At 46.0% G+C, this 14,635-nt stretch overlaps 1 protein-coding gene and 1 long non-coding RNA gene across 8 annotated transcripts in view; one reads left to right on the top strand and one right to left on the bottom strand.

Annotated features, from left to right (window-relative positions):
* Positions 1-9,685: 9,685 nt before the first annotated feature.
* LOC133258425 (uncharacterized) lies at positions 9,686-10,929 on the bottom strand. Its single transcript, XR_009740018.1, has 2 exons — positions 10,727-10,929; positions 9,686-10,397 (listed from the first exon to the last, which is right to left on the bottom strand). It is a non-coding gene; the product is annotated as an uncharacterized LOC133258425 (long non-coding RNA).
* Positions 10,930-11,023: 94 nt separating this feature from the next.
* The window catches only part of ZDHHC20 (zinc finger DHHC-type palmitoyltransferase 20), a 60,213-nt gene continuing 56,601 nt past the window's right edge, over positions 11,024-14,635 (top strand). For 3 of the 7 annotated variants that reach the window (XM_061434978.1, XM_061434980.1, XM_061434982.1), the window contains exon 1: positions 11,024-11,262. In XM_061434978.1, coding sequence (XP_061290962.1) covers positions 11,145-11,262 — 118 coding nt within the window. In that variant the 5' untranslated portion in view covers positions 11,024-11,144. The remainder of the gene's footprint in view (positions 11,263-14,635) is intronic. The other 4 variants (XM_061434976.1, XM_061434979.1, XM_061434977.1 and 1 more) reach the window with 2 other exon arrangements.

Consider the following 14,635-nt stretch of genomic DNA (forward strand, 5'->3'; position numbering starts at 1 on the left):
TTTTTTTTAATGTAAGTACTTTTAAATGTAAATACTCCTAAGCCAAAGGTATTTCCCACTGAATTGTAATGGTTATGTGGATTTTTAAAGAAATTTTCCAGCTCTTCCCTGAGGAGGTACACAGCAAACAGCAAAGTCAGGGTTTGACGTGAAGAGGAGACAGGAGACAAGGCAACCCAGGGTAGACGAGGGGTCAGCTGTGTGTGTAAGGGAAACCTCTCATCCTCAGAAGGTGGAGCAGACCGACACCAGTCCATCCCCCTGCCTACAGAACGTCATCGGTCCAGATGAGCTGCAGGGAGAACTCCCCAGCTTCTTTAAATTAAAAGCACTGCAGCGCGGATGCTCCACAAGATGGCACTCTCACTTTTCCAAAATACTTTATCTTCCTCACGAACCAAGCATGATCTTTAACAGAAAAACCAACAGGAATACTCAGAAAATCACAGAACATTTCAAAAATGACTGACTTGTTGAAGGAGCAAGGTAGGAGGCTCTGTGCAGACATACCTTAGTTAAACATTTAGCAGCTCCTAGGGAAATGGAGAAGGCAATGGCACCCCACTCCAGTACTCTTGCCTGGAAAATCCCATGGGCGGAGGAGTCTGGTAGGCTGCAGTCCATGGGGTTGCTAAGAGTCGGACACGACTGAGCGACTTCAATTTCACTTTTCACTTTCATTCATTGGAGAAGGAAATGGCAACCCACTCCAGTGTTCTTGCCTGGAGAATCCCAAGGATGGCAGTGCCTGGTGGGCTGCCGTGTATGGGGTCACACAGAGACTGACACGACTGAAGCGACTTAGCAGTAGCAGCAGCAGCAGGGAAATGAACACAGGTGCTACCATGGTAACCATTCACTTGCAGTCTGTGGTTGTGTCCAGTGTTGAAGGAAGTTAATTTGCAGAATCTCCAGGTAACATGTAGTTGGGTAGGTTATGTCCTCAACAGCATCAGGACCAAACCTCGACCAAGCTTGTGCTGTCCCACACCCTCTCCCAGGCACTGGTCCTCCTGTGGGCGAGCTTTCTTTCCAAGAGGATGAAATGGGAGCAGGTACTTTGCTTATGTTGTTTATGAAGTCCGGATTTACATATATTTAGACATTCAGTCTTGGCAGAAATGGTGTTCATAAATAACTCCTTTATGGTTTATAGAATATCATATAAGCTCTCCCCAATGACAACATTTTTCAATCCAGACAGAATTGAAGGAATTTTCATTGCAGCATCAATCATTTCAAATCATGCAAATCTGGAAGTAGCTTGAACATGCCACACCATGGAAGTGGATAAATCAGTTGTGCTCGATTGCACCATGGAGTTCAACAGCACTTACCATCATGAATGCACCCGATTAAGTTTGGTGATTTTGCTAGTTCCTAAGCTGTTGTCTCTGTTCCAACTCCCCACCACACACACACTGCACACACACACACACACACACACACAATTTTGCTAGTTGCTAAGCTGTTATCTCTGTTCCAGTTCCCCACCACACACACACTGCACACACACACACACACACACACACACACACACAATTTTGCTAGTTGCTATTATCTCTGTTCCAATTCCCCACTACACACACACACACAGGACAGGCCCTGCTCCATTTGCTGCTATCCTGCCAGTGTCCCCAGACCCCAGCCCAGCATCATGGCAGCCGTCGGTACCAATCTTGTGCTGTTCTGGCTGTTGTGAACATTCTCGTGCTCCCAGAACAAACTCCTTGAGTCCTGCAGAGCCAGCACTGCTGGCCAGTGCCCCTCCCTGGGCAGCCCGGGCCTTTCCTTCAAGCTTCTGCACCCTAACACCCTGCCCCTCTTCTCTGTGTGCCCCTGCCTCAGGGAGGGAGCTCTTCCTGCAAGTGCTTGCTCTGTGGGACCTCAGTTCCTGTGGCTGTTCGACTCTAACACCTGCTTATGTGTCTCCTTGTATTATATTTTCTCTGTTGATATATTTAAAGTGGCTCCTGACTGATAAAATGACTGTATGCCAGGAACTATAGACACAGAAGACAAACTTGGATAATATTCACACTATATACACCCAGGTAGCTGTAAGTTCATGTATACATACAAGTATGTATTACATATTTTTACATATACTACATTTATACCTGTCCATACACCTATATATATAAAATGTCATCTAACCCTCCTACCATGAGAGACAAAAAATTTGAGTCTCAGGGAACTTAGAGAAGTCCCACAGTATTACTCAGCTAACAAGTGAGGAAGCTGGGGCTGTAATCCACAATCACTGACACCACAACCCATCTTTTTCCCACTCTGCCCAAGTCAGTCTATCCTTTCTAGTGTTTGATGGTTCAATCCCTAAGCTGGTTTGCACACGTTTCTTCATGTCATAATATAAATAAGCTTTAACTATTCTAATAACACTAAGACTGTCACTGCTGTACGTAGCAGTCTGTGCTATACCAGAGTTATATGAGAAGTTTGAGAAAACGGGAAAACGTGTGCATGCTCAGTCACTCAGCTATGTCTGACTCTTTGTGACCCCAAGGACTATATCCCCCCAGGCTCTGTCCATGGGATTTCCCAGGCAAGAATACTAGAGAGGGTTGCCATATCTTCCTCCACTGGATCTTCCCCACCCAAGGATAGAACCTTCGTCTCCATGGACACCATTAATTCCAGGTTACTTGTCATTCAAGTATTCAGTCAATATGATTCAGTGCCTCTTTTCTGCCTGCTATGTGCTGGGCTCACTTGAAAGCAAAAGAAACCTAGTCCCGCCTTCAGAAAGTTTATAGTTGAATGCGGGGCTCCTTGCACAAGGCCTTTGTGTCGTCCACCCCTTTGATTACTCCTGTAATCAAGGAGCCTTCATTCAGCTTCCATGCCCTTTCTTGAGTTCCAAGGGGCAGACTCAAGCAGTTGTTCATTAGGGAAGGGAGGGGATGCAGAGATCAGGCAGAAACAGTCAAGAGCAGTCTTGAGGCTAGGTCCTATTTTCCCATGAACAGATACATACAACAGCATCTTTGAGCTATTCTGCAGCTACAGAACCCACTCCAGTGTTCTTGCCTGGAGAATCCCAGGATGGAGGAGGCTGGTGGGCTGTCGTCTATGGGGTCGCACAGAGTCGGACACGACTGAAGCAACTTAGCAGCAGCAGCAGCAGCAGCAGCTACTGAGACCCACTCCAGGTGGGAGAAATTAACAATTAACCATGGTATGCTGCTCACATAGACCCCAGACCACCTGGACTTCAAGGCTGATCCATCAGAAGACAGTCCACAAGCTGATCATGCCCTCTTAGAAAAACTGCCATAAGACCTCTCACTATCTTCTCCAAGTGGGCACATATGGTTTTGAGGGCAGGAGTCTGCTGTGGCCCTCTTTGCTTGGCAAAGCAATAAAGCCCTTCTTTTCTACTTCATCCAAAACTCTGTCTTGAGATTCCGTTTGGCACTAGTATACAGAGAAGCTGAGCTTTCGGCATCAGCAGACTGGGGAAACTGTCTTTAAATAATCCTACAGAGGAGAGACCCTGAGTGTATTACATGGGGGTTTAACATAGGTTGCATGACCTCCAAGGCAGTCTCAAATGCTGACCCCACACACATACTCTCAAGAGCTTAGCATGTGCCCCTCTCCTGCCTGGAATGGTGTGTCCATTCTGCCTTTGTTTAGCAGAAACTTGTCAGTTCTCACTCCAAGGCAGTCACAGAGCGATCACAGCCATGGAGACTGTATAGCTGTGTAATTTTTCCTAAAAACCTGCTCTTTTGTGGTGGGGAGTCAATCAGTGTTCCCAGTGACAGCAGCCAAAGCCCAGGCTTTCCCAATTTAAATGCAATCAGTAACATGTTCCTGACAGAATGTGGTCCACTGGAGAAGGGAATGGCAAACCAGTCTTCTTGCCTTGAGAACCCCATGAACAGTACAAGAAGGCAAAATGATAGGATACTGAAAGAGGAACTCCCCAGGTCAGTAGGTGCCCAATATGCTACTGGAGATCAGCGGAGAAATAACTCCAGAAAGAATGAAGGGATGGAGCCAAAGAAAAAGAATACCCAGCTGTGGATGTGACTGGTGATAGAAGCAAGGTCCAATGCTGTAAAGAGCAATATTGCATAGGAACGTGGAATGTCAGGTCCATGAAGCAAGGCAAATTGGAAGTAGTCAAACAAGAGATGGCAAGAGTGAATGTCGACATTGTAGGAATCAGCAAACTGAAATGGACTGGAATGGGTGAATTTAACTCAGATGACCATTATATCTACTACTGCAGGCAGGAATCCCTCAGAAGAAATGGAGTAGCCATCAAGGTCAACAAGAGTCCGAAATGCAGTACTTGGATGCAGTCTCAAAAACGATAGAATGATCTCTGTTCGTTTCCAAGGCAAACCATTCAATATCACAGTAATCCAAGTCTGTGCCCCAACCAGTAACGCTGAAGAAGCTGAAGTTGAATGGTTCTATGAAGACCTACAAGACCTTTTAGAACTAACACCCGAAAAAGATGTCCTTTTCATTATAGGGGACTGGAATGCAAAAGTAGGAAGTCAAGAAACACCTGGAGTAACAGGCAAATTTGGCCTTGGAATACGGAATGAAGCAGGGCAAAGACTAATAGAGTTTTGCCAAGAAAATGCACTGATCATAACAAACACCCTCTTCCAACAACACAAGAGAAGACTCTATACATGGACATCACCAGATGGTCAACACCGAAATCAGATTGATTATATTCTTTGCAGCCAAAGATGGAGAAGCTCTATACTATAGTCAGCAAAAACAAGACCAGGAGCTGACTGTGGCTCAGACCATGAACTCCTTATTGCCAAATTCAGACTGAAATTGAAGAAAGTAGGGAAAACCACTAGACCATTCAGGTATGACCTAAATCAAATCCCTTATGAGTATACAGTGGAAGAGAGAAATAGATTTAAGGGCCTAGATCTGATAGATAGAGTGCCTGATGAACTATGGAATGAGGTTCGTGACATTGTATAGGAGACAGGGATCAAGACCATCCCCATGGAAAAGAAATGCAAAAAAGCAAAATGGCTGTCTGGGGAGGCCTTACAAATAGCTGTGAAAAGAAGAGAAGTGAAAAGCAAAGGAGAAAAGGAAAGATATAAATATCTGAATGCAGAGTTCCAAAGAATAGCAAGAAGAGATAAGAAAGCCTTCTTCAGCGATCAATGCAAAGAAATAGAGGAAAACAACAGAATGGGAAAGACTAGGGATGTCTTCAAGAAAATCAGAGATACCAAAGGAACATTTCATGCAAAGATGGGCTCGATAAAGGACAGAAATGGTATGGCCCTAACAGAAGCAGAAGATATTAAGAAGAGATGGCAAGAATACACAGAAGAACTGTACAAAAAAGATCTTCACGACCCAGATAATCACGATGCTGTGATCACTGACCTAGAGCCAGACATCCTGGAATGTGAAGTCAGGTGGCCTTAGAAAGCATCACTACGAACAAAGCTAGTGGAGGTGATGGAATTCCAGTTGAGCTATTCCAAATCCTGAAAGATGATGCGGTGAAAGTGCTGCACTCAATATGCCAGCACATTTGGAAAACTCAGCAGTGACCACAGGACTGGAAAAGGTCAGTTTTCATTCCAATCCCAAAGAAAGGCAATGCCAAAGAATGCTCAAACTACCGCACAGTTGCACTCATCTCACACGCTAGTAAAGTAATGCTCAAAATTCTCCAAGCCAGGCTTCAGCAATATGTGAACCGTGAACTTCCTGATGTTCAAGCTGGTTTTAGAAAAGGCAGAGGAACCAGAGATCAAATTGCCAACATCCGCTGGATCATGGAAAAAGCAAGAGAGTTCCAGAAAAGCATCTATTTCTGCTTTATTGACTATGCCAAAGCCTTTGACTGTGTGGATCACAAGAAACTGTGGAAAATTCTGAAAGAGATGGGAATACCAGACCACCTGATCTGCCTCTTGAGAAATTTGTATGCAGGTCAGGAAGCAACAGTTAGAACTGGACATGAAACAACAGACTGGTTCCAAATAGGAAAAGGAGTTCGTCAAGGCTGTATACTGTCACCCTGTTTATTTAACTTATATGCAAAGTACATCATGAGAAACGCTGGACTGGAAGAAACACAAGCTGGAATCAAGATTGCCGGGAGAAATATCAATAACCTCAGATATGCAGATGACACCACCCTTATGGCAGAAAGTGAAGAGGAACTCAAAAGCCTCTTGATGAAAGTGCAAGTGGAGAGTGAAAAAGTTGGCTTAAAGCTCAACATTCAGAAAACGAAGATCATGGCATCCGGTCCATCACTTCATGGGAAATAGATGGGGAAACAGTGGAAAGAGTGTCAGACTTTATTTTTGGGGGCTCCAAAATCACTACAGATGGTGACTGCAGCCATGAAATTAAAAGACGCTTCCTCCTTGGAAGGAAAGTTATGACCAACCTAGATAGTATATTCAAAAGCACAGACATTACTTTGCCAACAAAGGTCTGTCTAGTCAAGGCTATGGTTTTTCCTGTGGTCATGTATGGATGTGAGAGTTGGACTGTGAAGAAAGCTGAGTGCCGAAGAATTGATGCTTTTGATCTGTGGTGTTGGAGAAGACTCTTGAGAGTTCCTTGGACTGCAAGGAGATCCAACCAGTCCATTCTGAAGGAGATCAGCCCTGGGATTTCTTTGGAAGGAATGATGCTAAAGCTGAAACTCCAGTACTTTGGCCACCTCATGCGAAGAGTTGACTCATTGGAAAAGACTCTGATGCTGGGAGGGATTGGGGGCAGAAGGAGAAGGGGACGACAGAGGATGAGATGGCTGGATGGCATCACTGACTCAATGGACGTGAGTCTGAGTGAACTCTGGGAGTTGGTGATGGACAGGGAGGCCCGGCGTGCTGCAATTCATAGAGTAGCAAAGAGTGGGACAGACTGAGAGACTGATCTGATCTGATCTGATCTGAACATGTTCCTGGACTGATCCTAGAACCAATGGCCAGGACACTTTCTGGGGACAGATTCCATATGTCTAAACGCAGATCTAACCAAACCAGAGACTCCTGCAGTCATCAGAGTCAGGACTCTGTCATCCCACCTTGACAGCTAAACCTCTGAACTCCCTTCTTGGCTGCATCTCATTAGTCAACAAACAGATCATTAGTCAACTATGCAGCAAAGAAAACGGCCTGGTGCAGCAAAGGTCCACTGACAGATGCTCCAATTAGTAGGAGAAACTTCAGAGAAGCAGGAGATTTGAATAGCCTCAAAGGACCTCCCCCAGGAGATTTACTAAATACTGTAATGGTTTGCACAGATGTATCTGATTTTCTCAGGTTTCCTCCAACCCCAGGATAGAGGTGAACAGAATACGAGAAAGAACAAAAGCTGCACGTGGGCCAAGAGGTTGTCTCTGTTCCCCAGGCTCAGGACAGAGCCTGACGCAGAGAGTCAATAAAGGAAGGAACGAACTGCAGATGGATTATGGAAGGCCATGCCCAAGCATGGAGGGGAGGGGAGAGCAGACAGGAAGCAGGAGGGACAATGCAGGCCCAGGACTCACCAGCCATGGTGAACCCACAGGACAGTGAACCAAGAAAGTGGGCCTCCAGCCACAGATGAGGGCTCTGTTACCTGAAACAGCTCCCAATCCCTCTGCTCACCTGCCCTCTCACATCCACCTGGTAACCATCATTCTACCCTGTCTCTACAAATCTGACTACTCTGCACTTCTTAGAAGTGTAGTTGTACAGTACAGTTGACCCTCCAACAACAGCTGTGAATTGCACGTGTCCACTTATATGTGGATATTTGTCAACTGTAAATCTTACAGTACTACAGTCCATGGTTGGTTGAATCCTCAGATGCAGAGGACCCTTGGATATGAAATCAACGCTTAATTACTCAATCGCATCCAACTCTGTGACCCGGTGGACTGTAACTCTCCAGGTTCCTCTGTCCATGGGATTTTCCAGGCAAGAATACTGCAGTGGCTTGCCATTTTCTCCTCCAGATTTTCCAGACCCAGAGATCAAAGTCACATCTTGTGGCTCCTGCATTGCCTGCAGATGCTTTACCACTGAGCCACTGGGGAAGCCCTGGATAGGAATGGATGACTGTAACTTACATATGGATTAACCCTCTTAACTATATTTGTCTTTTATGATTGGCTTATTTTACTTAGTGTCTTTAAGATTGATCCATGTTGTAAACTATGACAAGATTTCCTTCCTTCTTAAGGCTGAATAGTATTCCACTGTATATACACATCACATTATGCTTATCCATTATCTGACAATGGACACTTGTATTGCTTCCTTTTGACAATTGAGAATAATGCTACTGTGAACATGGATGTACAAATACCTGTGGGAGTTCCTGCTTTCATTCATTTTGGGTTATGTACCAGAAGTAGAATTGCTGGATCATGTGATAATGCTATGGTTAATTTGCGAGGGGAACTGCCATAATTTTCCACAGCAGTCACACCATTCTATATTCCTACCAGCAACACACGAGTTCCCAATTTCTCCATATCCTCAACACTTGTTATTTTCTGCCTTGTGGTTCTTGTTTTGTAGTAGCCATCCTAATGGGAGTGATTTGTTCTCATTTTAGTTTTGACTTGCATTTCCTGGTGGCTCAGATTGTAAAGAATCTGCCTACAATGTGGGAGACCTAGTATTCAATCTCTGGCTTGGCAAGATTCCCTGGAGAAGGGAATGGCAATCCAGTCCAGTATTCCTGCCTGGAGAATCCCATGGACAGAGGAACCTGGCAGGCTACAGTCCACGGGGTCACAAAGAGTCAGACACAACTGAGCGACTCAACACTTTCACTGCACTTTAATCAGTGAGGTTGAGCATCTTTTCATGTGGTTATTGGTCATTTGTATGTCTTTTTGGGGAAATGTCTATTTAAATCCTTTGCCCATTTTTAAACAGAGTTGTTGGGTTTTATTGTTGTTGGGTTGTAGGGGTTCTTTACACTTTCAGCATAGCAATCCCTTACATATATGTAAATCTTTCTCCCATTCCACCATTTGCCTTTTCACTTTGCCTGTAAATGACCATTTCTCTGGCTATAAAATTGAAGGATATTACTTTCTATCAGCACTGAAAATACTACTTTGTTGTCTTTTGGGATGTTTTTGTTGGTAAGAGGTAGTCACGTACAGATGTGAGAGTTGGATCATAAAGAAAGCTGAGCACCAAAGAATTGATGCTTTTGAACTGTGGTGTTGGAGAAGACTCTTGAGAGTCCCTTGGACTGCATGGAGATCAACCAGTCTATTCTAAAGGAAATCAGTCCTGTATATGCATTAGAAGGACTGATGCTGAAGCACCAATACTTTGGCCACCGGATGGGAAGAACTGACTCATTGAAAAAGACCCTGATGCTGGAAAAGGTTGAAGGCGAGAAGGGGATGACAGAGGATGAGATGGTTGGATGGCATCACTGACTTGATGGACATGAGTTTGAGCAAGCTCTGGGAGTTGGTGATGGACAGGGAGGCCTGGAGTGCTACAGTCCGTGGGGTCACAGAGTCCGACAGGACAGAGCAAGTGAACTGAGAGGAAGTCAGCCGCCAGTCTGATTAGTGTTCCTTTGGTAATTTGATTTCTATCTCTGGAATCTGAAAAATCCTAGATTTTTCTCTTTATTCTAAATATTTAATAGTTTCACTACTCTGTGTCTAGGTTTCAAGGACTTAAGTCTTTCTTCAATTCTTCAACCCAGGAAGGACCCTGAGTCAGTGACTGGCCAAAAACTAATGCAAAAACTAATCCTATCACCATAAAACCTGAGACTGCAAGCCAGTGGCAGAACAGTCCTCCTGGGTTCCCCTACCCTCCTATTCCCCTCCAATAAAGTCTCTTGCTTTGTAAGCACGTGTGTTTCCTCCGACAATTCAATTCCCAGTGTTAGACAAGAGCCCACTTTGAGGCCCTGGAAAGGGTCCTCCTTCCTACAACAATTTAGTTCTAAACTTATGAGTTTGTGGGTTTTTTCTTCTTCAGTCTTTCACATTTACAGCTCCATGGCTTCCATAGACCCCTCTAATAGTTTCACAGCTGCCTTGAGCTGCCCTTATTCTTCCCCAGCCCTCAGCTCAGAACCAGAACTCAAAATGGTGTTTTTTGGAGTCGCTAGCCAGCAATAGGAACGCGGGGCTGGGGGGGGGGGGGGGGGGGGCGGACCTCTGTGGATGCGGTCCTCAAGCAGCTGGCCCTGATCCAGGATGGGAAAGCAGCCCGTTGTCCACCAGGCTCTGCTGAAGGCCACGATCCCCAGGGAAAGAGGAATCACAAGTTGGGGTACCAGGGAGTCATCTTGGCTGGGACATGATCTGGCCTGCACCAGAACATGAGTCTCAGGGCCAAACAGGCGTTGTCCATCTGCTTGAACCGCTGAAGAAAGGCCTGCGTTATCAGGGAGTGAAGAATGTCCAAACCTTAGGTGGGGACGAGTACCTCCCCTCCCTCGGCGATAAGGCCCATCCCCGGGCCAAGGTTATGCCAACTCACTTCAGGATCTTGTCTCCCCCGAAACCTGCAGTAAGTGATACCTGTAGGCGCGTCTATGCCCACAGTTATTGTTTAGCAGTACTCGCCAGTTATAAACAGGAAACTTCAGGAGCCTTCGGGCAGTGGCGGGGGGGAGGGGGGGACTATCCCCGGTTCACAATTCAACCCTAAACCCGAGTTTCAAATCAGATTGACTACACGGGGCCGTCCTAAATCACACGCACCTACGATTTCCACCTGAAATACGAGCAAATTACTTCAAAGCGCGGGAGTCCGGAATCGAGACGCACGCGGGGTTCTTGAGGCCGCAGTTTGGACGGAGGCCGTCCCGCTACAGCGAGCATCCCCGGGCCCCGTCCCGCCCAGCTGGTAGCTGGGAGGCGCCGCGAGCGCCTTCCAGTCACTTCCGCCGATGTTGCCCCGCCCCTTCCGCCGCCCGCCCGACAGACCACGCCCCGGCGGCGGCGGGCGCGGACGCAATGCGGGGCGGGGCGGGGTCGCGGCGGAGGCGGGGGCGGGGCGCGGAGCCGGGCGCCGAACCGCCGGGAGCGCCCAAGTAGCCACCGCCGCCGACACCCTCGGGGGCCTGGCGCGCCCCGCCAGCCCGGGCCGGTGGGTGCCACGGCCGGCCGGCCGCGGAACATGGCGCCCTGTACGCTCTGGCGCTGCTGCCAGCGCACCGTGGGCTGGGTGCCTGTGTTGTTCATCACCTTCGTTGTCGTGTGGTCCTACTACGCGTACGTGGTGGAGCTGTGCGTGTGTGAGTACCGGGCGGGCAGCCCTCGGCCTCTCCTCAGCTTCCCCTGGCGCGGCCTCGGCGCGCCCGCGTGTGCGTCCGCCCGAGCCCGGCCGCGGGGCCCGCTTCGGCCCGGGGGTCTCGGGACAGTGTCCGGCTTCTGAGATGGAGGGAGCGGCGCCCCTGGCCTGGCCTCTCTGCCCGGCTGTTCGTGGAGTTGCCGTGCCCTCCGCCGGGGTTCCGAGGGCTCTTCTCGCCCGGGCCCTGGGACGCGGGCGGAGCCGCCGCGGGTGCGAACCCGAGGTCCTGGCTCAGCCGCCGGCAGCTCCTGCCGCTCCTTCCCGGAAACTCGGGGCCGGCGACTTCGAGCTACTGGCGACCCCGGCCCCGGGGTCCCCCAGAACTACCCAGTCCGTCGCGAGCGCACAGCTGCCTGAGGGCCCTCGGGGTGCACTTTCTGGGGAGCCCCGGCACCGGGCTGGGTGCTGGCGGCGAGAACGGGGGGACGACGCGGCACCCGCTCCCCGCGGCGTCCTGCGCCCCGAAGCGCAGATGCGGACCCGCGCGGGCGAGCTCGCGTGTAATAACTTGGTTAAAACAGCATTCTTACGAGGCAGAGACCGCTTTGGCTCAGAAGGTTTGAGGGAAGGTTTTGAAACAAACATGTCCACTTTCAAGAAAGTCGTTTCGTACTTGTGAAACATTTAATTCCTGCAAGTAGATCCAGAATAAATTAGTTGTGAAATACATATCAAACAGTAATGGAGTTCGTCTGTTGAATGTGATTTGTTTAGTTTTGTCCTTTTGGTACCAAAATGTTTGCCGTAAAGGATGTTCGAATCCATTATAAAATTGACTAGCTTTAGGCATTTCTTAAAGCTACTTCTTCCAGAAAGTGATCATGATCACAGGATTCTCATCAGCTTGTGGTGAGACTTTCCCTCACTCAGTGCTCTGAGGTAGGCATTTATTTATTCCAAAAGTTGGACCAGTCTTACTCAGTTCTGTCAGAAGATAATTCCCTCCTTCTCCCCATTCCATTGGGATTTTAAAGGTTCTGAAGCTTTACTTGAAAATGTGCGTTTATGTTGAAATTGCACATTTAACCTACAGTTATAAAAAATACCAAAAGGTGATATCAAACATGAAAGGAACATGAATGTGTACTGGTAGGGATAAAAGGAACTTTTTATCTTTCTCTCCTTTAATCTTGGTGTCTCTTAGCATATAGATGTCCCTACCTACAGATGGAGGAATGAAACTGAGCAATAGGCCCTTTGGTTGGGCACATGATTGTTGAGTACCTGCAGGAAAGTGACCCACATCTTTCCACTCTGCATGTAAATTTAGTGAGCTAGCCAGGGTCCCTGGAACTGTGATTGTTTGGTCCATAATGGGGAGTTGGGGCGGGGCTAAGCACTTGCCCTTATAGGAGATCAGTAAGACTTTAGACCCACCTTTTAGAGATCACACCCCAGCATTTCAAGTTAAAACATTGTGCAACAACTGAGGCCCAGTGCTTGGCAGAATTTTCAAATACTCAGTGGATTAAAGGTCTTACACAGAGCCTGCATTTACTACCAGTCTTGAACTGGGGGAGCTTTGGGGATGTCTGCAGTGTCACTGGACTTAATGGGGGAGCATAAACACTATCATATTGAACCTGTCCTTTAAACCACTTGTGTATAATCCGTGTTTTCATAAGCACAGATTGTCCTACTGATATATACCAATGTTTAACTTTGTAGAAGCTTTAAATCGAGTGAGTGTGAGTTTTACTTAAAATGCTGTTTCAGTAATGTTTACAGGATTTTGTTTCTGGTGTTTTTTAGCCAACTACATGGGAGAGAATGATGATAATTGTATCTTAACACGTTAATTTATTTAGTCCTCATAATAACAAAAGTTAAGTGATTTGTGCAGGGTCATACAACTAGTAAATGGCATAACCAGAATTGGAACTCCAGTGGTTTGGCTCCAGAGTCCCTGCTTTTATATTTTAACTACTGTGCAAGACTAGTGTACTTGATTATCCGGATCTAGACAATCGGCAGATTTCATTCTTATCTGTAATTATTTATATAAAGTAGTTTTCTCCTGAAAGGTAGCAGCTGAAGGTTGCTAAATACCTCAGACAGTAAAAAGGCGTGGCCCACTGAAGGGCATTTGAAAAAATAAATTGTTTATGAGAAGCCCTTGTTCCAGCCCAGCTTCTGTATCTTCTTAATTTTGTAGTTCCACACACACACACACATACCGAAGTAGTGGTAGGAATAATATTGTGGGTAAACTTGAGTAGTAAGTGATGCATCTGAGATGGCCCTCACAGGGTGATAAGCAGAGAAGTAACAGTGGAGTAGTAATGTTGGTCCTTGATTTTAAATAAGCTGAAATTCTTTGATTTTCCCTCAAGGCTAATATTTGAGCATTCGAAGTTAGCTGTGCCTGGATTGACCAACTTTTCCAGTTTGGTCGAGCTGGTTATTTGCGGGGGAGGTGCTAATACAGGTTCCCCAGACTTTATCAGGTTGTTTGGAGCTGTTAGCAGTAGATGTGTAACTCTTATTTGGCGTTTAGAGGATCTGAGAGTTTAAAGAGATTTTAGAGATGACCTAATTCAGTCTCTTTATTTTTCTTCTGAGAAAACTATTAGTTGGAAGAGCTATATGGTTTGTCCAAGGACAGATGTTCCTTTTTACCTTTTTTCAGAGAGAATATGTAGGATAGAACTGTAACCTCTGGGTCTACATATCTAATAATTCCTATGTCTCCTGTGTAATTTCTTCAGAGACAAGATAAATAGCTTAAACATCAACATTGAGCACACTGTCTCCACACAGTTGATTCCAACATATTCTATTGATTTCAAAAGAACCAGCTTTTGATTTCACTTATTTTTCTGTTTTTTTTTTTTTTTCTATTTTCTATTTCATTGATTTCTTATCTGATATTTCCCTTTCACTTTGGGTTTAACTTGTTCTTTTTCTAGTTTCTGAATTTAAAAATTGGATTGATTTGAGCCCTTTTTTAGGTGTTTACTACCATATACTTATCCCTAAATACTGCTTTATTCACATCCCATGAATGTTGATATATTGTATTTTCATTTTCATTCACTTAAAATTATTTTCTGGTTTCAGTTTTCACTTCATAAGGATGCTCTTTGGTTTGCAGTTACTTGGGGATTTTTTCTTTTTGTTACTGATTTCAAACTTAATTCCATGTGGTCAGAGAATATACCTTGTATGACTTGTCCTTTAAAAATGTGTTCAGGCTTGCTTTATGGCCCAGAATGTGGTCAGCCTTGGAAGTGTTTCATGTGCATTTCAGAAAAATGTATTCTGTATTCAGCAGTGTTAATTTTGCTGTTTGTGCTGGGTATTCTATTATGTCATAA

The sequence above is a fragment of the Bos javanicus genome, chromosome 12, assembly GCF_032452875.1.
Source record: "Bos javanicus breed banteng chromosome 12, ARS-OSU_banteng_1.0, whole genome shotgun sequence".
NCBI classification, from domain to species: Eukaryota; Metazoa; Chordata; class Mammalia; order Artiodactyla; family Bovidae; genus Bos; species Bos javanicus.